This window comes from Capsicum annuum, chromosome 1 (assembly GCF_002878395.1).
Source record: "Capsicum annuum cultivar UCD-10X-F1 chromosome 1, UCD10Xv1.1, whole genome shotgun sequence".
NCBI lineage: Eukaryota > Viridiplantae > Streptophyta > Magnoliopsida > Solanales > Solanaceae > Capsicum > Capsicum annuum.
Genome location: NC_061111.1, coordinates 60,551,900 through 60,562,765, shown reverse-complemented (window position 1 = coordinate 60,562,765; position 10,866 = coordinate 60,551,900). Strand labels below are relative to the sequence as shown.

General features: G+C 30.6%; 1 protein-coding gene across 6 annotated transcripts; it reads right to left on the bottom strand.

Moving 5' to 3' along the window:
- Positions 1-804: 804 nt before the first annotated feature.
- On the bottom strand, positions 805-5,894 carry LOC107875370 (zinc finger CCCH domain-containing protein 53). 6 transcript variants are annotated; one of them, XM_016722079.2, is made up of 8 exons: positions 4,778-5,894; positions 2,791-2,973; positions 2,526-2,705; positions 2,332-2,435; positions 1,997-2,260; positions 1,812-1,911; positions 1,468-1,590; positions 805-1,161 (listed from the first exon to the last, which is right to left on the bottom strand). In XM_016722079.2, the coding sequence occupies exons 1-7, from the start codon at positions 5,515-5,517 to the stop codon at positions 1,485-1,487; spliced, it is 1,677 nt and encodes a 558-aa protein (XP_016577565.1). In that variant the 5' UTR covers positions 5,518-5,894; the 3' UTR covers positions 805-1,161; positions 1,468-1,484. The 6 variants fall into 6 exon arrangements, with proteins under 6 accessions (XP_016577565.1, XP_047252232.1, XP_016577574.1 ...); XM_047396276.1 differs by having other exon boundaries at positions 805-1,157; positions 1,468-1,593; positions 4,778-5,867; XM_016722088.2 differs by having other exon boundaries at positions 1,468-1,593; positions 1,997-2,254; positions 4,778-5,867.
- Positions 5,895-10,866: the final 4,972 nt, after the last annotated feature.

Here is a 10,866-nt window from a genome sequence, read left to right as displayed (position 1 = left end):
TTCAAATGGTGTCAGTGGCCATGTGATTGTATGGCCTTTTGCCAATTCATGTCCACATAAAGGAAATCACAAAAATGAGACAAAATAGTACCCTAAAGTTTTACTTTAAATGCATAAAAACACACACTAGAAACTTTTTTTTTATAAATGTAGTGTTCTGGTTGGTTTTCATGCACCCCACTTCCCACCAACAACAAGTATCAGTATCAAGCAATTCAGGACTAGAACAAATGAGAACAGACCTCATGATCTCCAATCCCGCTTAATTCACTACTAGGCCTAATACTTTGATTTTACCCTACCCCAACCCTTTTACCATTTTTACTCTCTTTTCCCTTTTCCTAATGTAACCCCTCTCTACTCATTATGAATGATTAAAGATGAAAAAAGGGTAATCTTTACAATTTCCCCTTGATAAAAGAAGAAAAAGAGGGTGATTTCATCCCCCCCCCCCCCCCCATTAGATTCCGCATTCAATCAAGTAGCTGCAACAGATTTTAACTGCTGACAAGCTAAATCTATATACTCAATTAGCAGACACATGGTAATTTAAAGGATTGAAGGGGGAGCTTTACGTAACTAGTAAAGTTATTGTCATGTGACTAGGAGGTCACGAATTCAAGCGATGGAAATAACCGCTCACAACAATGCAGGATAAGGTTGCATACAACAGGCCCTTGTAGTCCGTCCAGCCTTTTTCCGGAGCCCACACATAGAGGGAGTTCTAATACACTGGGCTGCCCTTTATGTTAATTTAAATAAAGCTTCTCAATATTCTACATACTACAATTTAGAAGGCAAATCTAAAAAAATATTCATTTTTCTACATCATAATTATACATGACAAAAAGCTATGATTAAGAAGAAGGCTGAGTTAAAAAAGTACTAGAATATCTAAGGGTTACAACTACTCTACAAGCCTTTGTTATGGTATTGTTTTGTGTGGTCCAGCACACAAACTACTAAGAGGGTACAAAACTGAACAGAGAGGGACCCCATTCCCATTAATCAGTTCATCTGTCATTTACCTATGCATTATGTATTTGTTGTAGGTAGTATGTATGGTATTGATGATGGCATTAATCTTCCTTACAGATCTTCTGTTGTTTGGCTATACAGCTAGAGGACTTTTACTACTTGTATATGATGCTACCAACCTTTCTGCACAAACAAACACAATGAAAATTTTGTTATGTATATTTATATAGATAGATAGATAGATGAAAGATAATCTAAGAAAAAAGGGCAGTCTGGTGCACTAAAGCTCCCGCCGCTATATGCGGGGTTTGGGGAAGGGATGACACTCTTTCCCTGCATTTCTGCAAGAGGTTGTTTCCACTACATGCACACGTAACCTCCTGGTCAAAGGGCAGGAACTTTACCAATTACGCCAAGGCTCTCCTTCATAAAAGGGGATCTAATTTACAAGGAATTTTATAAACGAGTCTGAAAGAGAAATTCTCTTACCAAGTAATCCCTCGTCGTTACCGATGATCAGCTGCAGCTGAATCAGAGGAACATGTAGCATGTTGTTCTGCAGCCGATTTCGTAGGAGAAGCAAATGGGTTATCGGGAAGAATGTGGTCCATGCTGCTTCAATGACAAAGAAATCTCAGGAACATTAGAAAGAACCAAAGATATTAATGAGAGAACTTCACCAATAGACACTAAATAGCAAAGACGCAATGCCATCATACTTTGAGCATCTTTGATGGGAAAACTAATTGAGAAGGCTTCAAAAATATAGTCATAACTAAAAAGTTCATTTTGATACACCTTAAAGTTCCATCAAAGAAATTTATGTTTAATACCTTTCTTGAGGATCAGAGTTATCAGTATTTGAGGTCTGCTCCTGATTCTCATCAGTTGCATTAGCTGGGGGTTTAATGGGTTCCTGGAGACCATCTTTTTCTGCAGGAGAAAAAAAAATTAATCAATACTTGATATAAAAAACAAATAAGAAAATGAAAGAGTGTTTGTTCTAAGTGTTAACCACCTTCTAGGGCTTCTTGGTTGATCCCATTAGACGAACAAACAAGACCCTGATTGATTTGGAACTGAGTTTGCATCTGGGAGACAGATGGAACACCTGGAGAGACGCCGGGATGGAACTGATTGTTGTGATGGTGGTTCTTCATCAGTTGCAAACTCATTAACCTTCTGCCTTGAAGCTCAATAGCTTGGTGCAATTCAGCATCCTGCTCCATTTTTCTTCTCAATATCATCTCATGCGGATTGCAAAACATCCTTGCTCCTGCACCTAAAGACACTTTTTAAGTGTCTCCATCGTACAGAAGGAGAAGAAGAAAGTAATCTAGCTCATATTCTCACCAAAGGGAATGTCATACAGCTCCCTAGACTCAAGCCCTGAGGGGCTTAAACATGCTGAGAGCTCTTCTCTATCAATAGGTTGCTGCTGTATCTGAAATTGCTTCCTTCAATTTAATTGAGAATGGAGTATTAGTCATGCACAATGTATGTATCAGAAATCAATCATAACAGAAGATAATGATCACGATTCATACTTGTCTGGGATTTTTCCCTTTTCTTTGTATGGTTTAACAAGCACGCGAGAATCACACACGAAATGAGGGTTCCCTTTGGCCAAGATACGCTGCACAGTTTCTGGATAGGTGAATGTAACAAATCCAAACATCCGCTTTTGCTGATATGGAATTCTAACATCTTGCACTGGCCCGTACATACTTCAAAACAAATCAAGGACAACCTAACATTAATTCTTCGTTTAACTTGAATTTCACTGATCCAAATTAAGCAAGAAGCACAAACCTAAAGTAATTAGACACATCCTCCTCTTTAAATGTGCTATCAGCAGGAAAAGTCAAGTAAATTTGTCTCAAACTAGAATTCGAAATTCCACCCAGCGCCACTGCTGAAAATTCATTTCTGTCGGGTAAGGATCGACCATGTCTGTGGAACTCATCACTAATCATTAATTCTGCTGGAGCCGATCTGCAATACAAACCATAAAAATGACAGTAACTCAAAAGGTGTATCAATGTTCATTATCTCAATCTCGAATAACACCCCATAAGCAGTATATACAAAACCACACAACATGGAACAAGTAAATAGATTATACAACAACTGAATGCCATCACATACATCAAGAATCTGAAACGAAAATTACATGGAAAACTTTTTGATAAAAAGAATCATGTCTCAATCTCCAACTAGATGGGATCATGCATATTAATCCTCAATACTGACTTGCCCCTGTCTAGTACATTTCATTCAATACTTCGTAACTTGCCTTTTGGGATAAATCAGGGGGAGCCTAAAACTAGACATTCACAAAACCTCAAACCTATAGACTGACATACAATCTCTAGCCAAACTAAATAAATATTAGTTGGTACGCTATATTAAAAATGGCATAACATTGAAGAATCAAACCAATGCAACACCCAAAAACCCATATTCTAGAACACACTAAGGGGTCGTTTGGTAGAGTGTATAAGAATAATATAAAATATGGTGTATTAGTAATACTTGTATTAGCAATGCTTGTGTTAGTTATGCTTACATTAGTTATACTTGTATTTTTCTTATGCAGTGTTTGGTTCGATGTATAAAAAATAACATGAATTACATAATTTCAAAAAAAAAAAAAAATCTTTTTTACATAATACCCTCAATATATATGTTGGAAAGGATGCGAAAAATTTTTTGAGGGAATAGTGTCTTTAGGCATGTTAATGAATGCATTAGATATATTGCATTACTAATGCCATGGATTTTGAGGTATTAGTAATACACACCTCAATATACAATAAAGTGTATTAGTTATACATAGGGTAAAAAGATATACCAAACAAGGTACTACTAATACACATTAAACTAATGCATGCATTAACTTTCTAATACACTCTACCAAACGACCCCTAAGGTAAATAAACCAACACAAAGAAGATATCACCACCACTACCACCAACACCCCGCACCCCATCCCTACACACCCCAAAGCCACCAGCTAGCCCAAAAATCTATCCATTTGACCATATATTTGAAGTTGAAGCTCGAAAAAATTGAGTTTTCAAAAGTTGTGTTTGGACACGCGTTTGAAGTCCCAATAAGGGGCTCGGACCAGTCTTTGGAAACTTGAAAATATTTGAACATAATTTCATTGCAAACCAGATATTTGAAGATAAAGTTTCAAAATATATGGCCAAACGCTAGCTAAAGTTACAGTTTTTCATTAACTCAGTTGAAGTACTCAACCTCCCCAGATCAAAAAGCACCGCATTATAACTATCCATTAGACACATTCAAGAAGCCTTAGAAGAGCAAATACTGGAAAAATGGGTCAGTATAAGCTTCCAAGACAAAAAATTAAAAAGGAAATATTAATCCCTTCGCTCCATATTAACTTACTAAAGCGCAAGATAAAATTAATCAAAATCTTCGCATTTTACCCCTACAAGATAAAATTAATCAAAATCTTCGCATTTTACCCCTACATTATTATTTTTTGAAAATGTAAAAACAAAATTGTAAAGCATGTTAAGGGTAAGTTAGTAAAACAATCTTTAATAATTTCTTAAATAGCATGCAAAAGTTAAAGTGACCAACTAATATATAAAACACTAGGATTCAAGAAAACACCAAAATCAACAACTTTCCTCAAAATACAACCAACACAACAACAACAACATATCTCGGTTGGCAGTCCATACCACTACCTCAGATGCATCAGTATAACAAACACAACAAGTAAGAACAAAGGAAAACTAAATCTTTATTCCATCAAGAATACCTTGGATTATTATAACCAAATGGATGACGACCACCAGAACCCATAAACTGATTAGCGGCAGCAAATCTTTGCTGTTGCTGTAAAGCTTTCAAACGCAACATTGACTGTTCATCAAAACACTCTTCTTGGGTATCACCAGATCCACCATGCATAAACTTACAACTATTCCCATTCTTGCAAAAACCCCTAGCATAATACATGCAAGGTCTCCCACCAAAACCACCATTGTTGTCATCTGTTTCACCACCAAGAAACACATCATTCACTGACCAACTCCTATGTAAAAACTGGTTTCCACCACCATTTTCCTCACCAAAAAAACCCATTAATTCACTTCCTCCATTTGGGCTCATAACAGGGTCAAATGGCTCCACTGGTTGTGGACTTCTTGAAAAAACTGGTGACCAAGAAGGCGAAGAATGAAACCCAGAATCGGGTACAATGATTCTAGGCGAAGAATGAGGAAATGGGTTGAAGTTATTGGCATTTGAAACGGTACTAAAAGGCGAAGAAGGCGAAGTTATTGAAGTTGCAGATGAAGTGTTTGATGAAATGCCTAAGTAAATTTTTGCTCGATTTATAACAGAAATTAATAGACTTTCTGGACCAAAAGCTAGTCTTATCAACTCTTTATCACTTTGGTCTTGTATAAGTATATAACCCATGATTTTTGATGCATTTTCTGGATCTAAATTTTGAACTCTTGATAACACTGTTTTTGTTGCTTCATAAGAATCCATGGTGATTTCTTTCTCTGTGTATAGCAAAAAATGGCTATTAGTGCAACATTTACTGGTAGGACTATATGGGTGCTTTACTTTAGGTTGAATTTTATTTTTTTTTGATAGAGAAAAATGGAAGAGGTTTTAGGGTTTTAAATAGAGGTAAGGGTATTATTACGATTTACCATTAAAGAATGTGGTGCGGTGATTAGGTTGCTCGTAGCTTAACTAGAGGCTTTGATCATGCGAATTAGGAGTCCCTTAAATAAAGGCCTCGATTTTCTTGAATAGGCTGTATATTATGCGGATCGAGATTCTCTTAATTTAAGGCCTTTGATTTTACTGAAAAGGCCTTATATGACATGAAATGGGAGTCCCTCAATTGAAGGTCTCGACTTTTCCAAAATAGGCCATATATGCAAATTGAAAGTCTCTTAATTAGAGGCCTTGATTTTCCTGAATAGGCTCTTATGACACGAATCAGAAATCTGTTAATTATAGTCTTGATTTTCCAAATAGAACATGTATAATGCAAATCGAGAGTCTCTTAATTATAGGTTTAGGTTTTCCCGAAGAAGTCCTATATGATACGAATTAAGAGTCTCAATTTTCCTGAATATGCTTTATATAAAGCGAATTAAGATAAGTCGAACTTCAAATATCAAACAGCAAAATGAAAATAAAAAAAGAATAGCAGTGTAACTATATAAAAATTGTTGGAGGAATTGAGATCTCTTGCTCATCTATATTTTTAAAAGGAAAATATTTTTCTTTTCAAATTTCTTATACATAAAAAAATATATATGTATATAAATTTAAAAAATTAGAAAAAATATAAAATTGCAAATGAGTTTGTAAGGAGTGGAAAATGATATGGTTGTTCGTGGGTTTTATTTTTGGGAAAACTTCGTAGAGAGAGGGTAGCAAAGATATTACCATCATATTAACCAATGTTATAAAAGGCAATGATGGGTTGGTCATATATTCGTTCAATCATTACATACGTTATATTATACAATTAGTGATAATGGTCGCGCTTCGCACGGTTAGAAATAATATTTAGTAAATTTATATTAATAATACATATTATCACAGATTATTATAAAAAAAAAAATATTTTTTTCTTATATCTGTGATAATTAATTATATATAGTTAATTAAATTACAAATTCTTCCTTGTATTTATGTATTTTGTTGGATAAAAGAAATTTTTGTTTCTCTATAATTTTCTTTTATATATTTAAATGAAATAAAGATGACCTAAGAATTTTAAAAAATTATGATCAATGAATACAAATTAAAAGAAAAAGTTTTAGTTATTGTTTTGTACTTCGTAATTAGTTATGTTAACTATTATTTCATAATTATGTTTTAGTGTTAGTTCTGGTTATCCATAGTTTAAAGAATTTGATATAATAAAAATTAGCATTGTTTCGAGTTTGAAAGTTTTATCTCAACAAGAAAGATTGAAAATTCTACTTCACTAAGAAAGAAGTTATAAATAACAAATATTGTTATCCTTCAACCTTTCATTGTTGATTGTTGCTCACGTAAAAAGGACCTCCCTCCCCTCGCTCATTTGAGAAGTTTAGAAAAGTTAGATAACGTTAAAAAAAAATACTTTAAAAATTGTGCAATATATTTAGAAGAAAATATAACAATGCCATTAGTAGCTATCTACTTCTCTTTCATTCTCTTCCATAGTTACAAAATTGGGTCTATGTGTTTTATACACCACGTTCATGAAACTAATGAAATAAACTACATAAAACTTTTAAAAAGACAAAGCGTTCTATGTGACATAAAAGGATATCAAAACTAATGAAGTCTCTCCTTTTAATGAAAGGATATCTAACTTCATGTACATCAATCCTTTTATAAGATGATGAGAATACACTTAAAGATTAAAGATATAAAATAAAATAAAAAGAAAGAAAGTAAACAAAAGAGAAAAAAGAAATAACACACCATGAGATCTCAAAATTATATGAAGATATACTTAAATATAAATAGGCAGGACAAATGAACTGTGCACTTAATTATGAGTGATTAATTATATTTAAAAAAAAAAAACTATTTAGGCATACTATATAAATGAGTGTTGATACTATGTGGGTGAAACAATGATATAATTAAACTTTATTGCATATAATAGATAACTTTTTTAGATTATATTTAATTAGTCTTTAGACTGAATTTTTATAGATTCATAAAAATGATTAAAATTCTATAAAAACGTGTGTGCAATGCAACAACTATAAATAAATCTTTATAAGTGTGATAAAAAGCACCAAATAAGGGGTGCATTTGAATGTTTAAAATTAATTCATAATTTTAACCGAAAAATATAAATTATGAACTTTATTTAGTTATTAGCAAACCTTCAATAAAGTAAAAAATGACTAATTTGAGCCTAAATGAAAATATAGATTTACTGCAATTAAAAATTTATAAAAACTTAAATTAAAGAAGTTAAATGAGAAAAAAAACAAAAGAAAATAACATAAAGGAACCAAAAAAAGATAAAGGAGTCGAGCAGTTAAGAGACTTAGCACACGTTGAACTTGTATTAAAAAATTGAAAGAGTAAACAAACCTTTTCACGGTAAATAATAATTGTTTCATTATAATTGATATTTATATTCATTATATTTTAAAATTTTATGGCTTTAAATATAAAAGAAATAAATGTACCAAAAAATATAATCATTTTTGTAGAAGCCTAAAGGCACATATGACCATTTGAATAGATTAATATTTGTAACTTTTCATCCAAATTTATATTAGTTTTCGTAAATACTTTATTTAGTATTTAATCTAATATGATTTGATTACTATCTATATTTAATTAGTATTTTATAATATTTTAATTTAATATAGGAGTAAAATAAAAATCCAACTTTACACTTTGAAACTTACATTATCAATCGACAATAAAAGTAAAGAAAACATCATTCTAAATTCAACAATTGAGAAAGAAAAATAACAAATATAATAAATAAAATGTAAATAAATGAGAAAAATAAAGAAATCCTAACTTTGAAGAGTGTCATCTCACCTTTCACTTTCTTTTTAATAGAGCAATGAATGTGGACAGAAATTTATTGATCATTAAAGAATTATTCTTTTTGATCTTTTTTCACTATTTTTCTTCTTTTCATTATTCACTTTAATTCTCTTGATTTTTTATTTTTATTTTAAATTAAAAATTTAATTTTTACATTAAAAATTTTTAATCGAATATTTTTTCTCTTAAAGATTAAAAAACAAATCTGTCATACTGTGAGACTTTTGTCAGGTTATTTTGACAATAGATTCTTTATACAAATGAATTCTTTTGGCCAAAATAAAATAGTGTATATATATATATACTTTTTGTATTAATTGACATATTTTCAAGTTAGGTTGTGAGATGTTAGATTTTCTTTTTAATTCTTGATACTTGAAGAAAAAGAAATACTAAATTGGGATGCTTAATTATGAAAGTCAAGTGGTATATAGTTCAAATTAGAGAGAATCAAACAAAAAAGATGTAAAAATTAAAGAAAAGAGTCAAAATAATGAATCATTGGCCAAAAAAACTACGAGCCAATAAGTTCTACGTTATCAATAAAGCAATAAGTTGAAAATATTTTTCGTTGCCCACATAGTGTTAAATTTTGTAATAAAATCTTGTTCTTGAAGTGTGCATTATTTGCATTTGACGAAATAGCTAATTGAAACTACTAAATTAAGCAATAAAAATGTATGTATCTATATATCTATCTATCTATGTACACACACATATAGAGAGGGAGATCATTCAAACTTCTATACTTCGCCATACTAATTAAGTTGATAATCTCTCTTGGTGAATCTTTCAAAACATAATCTCTCTTAATGAATCTTCCAAGACCATTGAACTTTCTTCTTTGTCATGATAAACTTGTATCAAATTAAATTAATTCTCTCTTTGATGAATTTATACCAACATCAAACTTGCTTCTTAATCTTGATAAACTTGTGTATGTTTGACTATTTTATACAAGAAAATTTTTTAAAGAATATTTAATGATCTTCATCAAAATGATGACTACCATATTATCACATAAAAAAGATGTAAAAGAAAAAAAGATAAAAATACTACTCCCATTAAAAAAAAAGAAGGAGAAAATGAAAATGAGTATCCAACAATTCCATAGATGAATGGTATTTATAGATTGATTAATTCATAAGAACTAAGCAAAATGAAGTTGAGAAAATATGTTATTTAAGTGGAGAATATAAATAGATGAAAGTTTTTTTATAACTCATGAATATAATTACATATAGTAAATATGATAGAGTTTTTTTTTAATTAATAAACAAATTAATTAGTGAAAGAATGAAAAAAAAATAAAAAAAAGAAGAAAAAAAAAGATAAATGGGAGTGGAAACCTCTAAGACATGCCACATATCTCTTTTTTATATATATATATATATATATATATTGACCGTGTGGGACTAGATTTGTGATATAATAGACATTATAAGTGAAAGATATTAGAGGGCTAGAAATATGGAGTTTGGATGTGAGTGGAGTGTTGTATAACTAAGTGGATTTTTCAATTTGAATTTAAATTAATTAATCTTAATTTCAATTGGATATTGGATGAAAGATAAAAAAAAAAAAAAAAAACATACTCGCACATTCTCTTTCTTTTAATTATTTTGCAGATAATTAAGAGTATAATTTAATTAACTAGCTTTGATTATACATTTAGTTGAAACTTTAAAAAATAAATTGTTAAAGTTTGTTGAAAAAATATTTTTTCACTTAGTCATTTTTATTAACTGTTTCTAATGTGCAAATCTAAATACAACATATGCAATAGGTAACTAAAAAATGGCTAAATAGTGTTTGTAGCAACGAGAGAGCAATTCAATGGGGTTCTAATATGTAATACTAGTTGAATCATAGTTAACAGTTTGGCCAGGTGATTCACTTTACCGATAAAGATTCAATTTCTCACTCTTTAGGGCCCGTTTGGCCATGAAAATTTTTCTCTTTTTTTCGAAAAAAAATTTTGGAGTTGGAAATTATGGTGTTTGGTCATGAAAATTCAAAAAATAATTTCGAAATTTTTTTCTGAAAAGGGAAAACAGGTTTTTGTTGTTTTCACAATTTTCCAACTCCAATTTCAACTTTTATTATTATTACATATAACCACAATCTTTTAAATTTTTACATAAAACTCTCTTTATAACATTACTTTTTCAATATTACGTATATAACAGTTTTAAAGAATAAGATAATTATAATTTCAAATATAATGCTATCCTAATTAATATATATCTCTTTTTCTCTCTCATCATTATTTTTATTCCTTATTTAATTTTCTCCCTTATT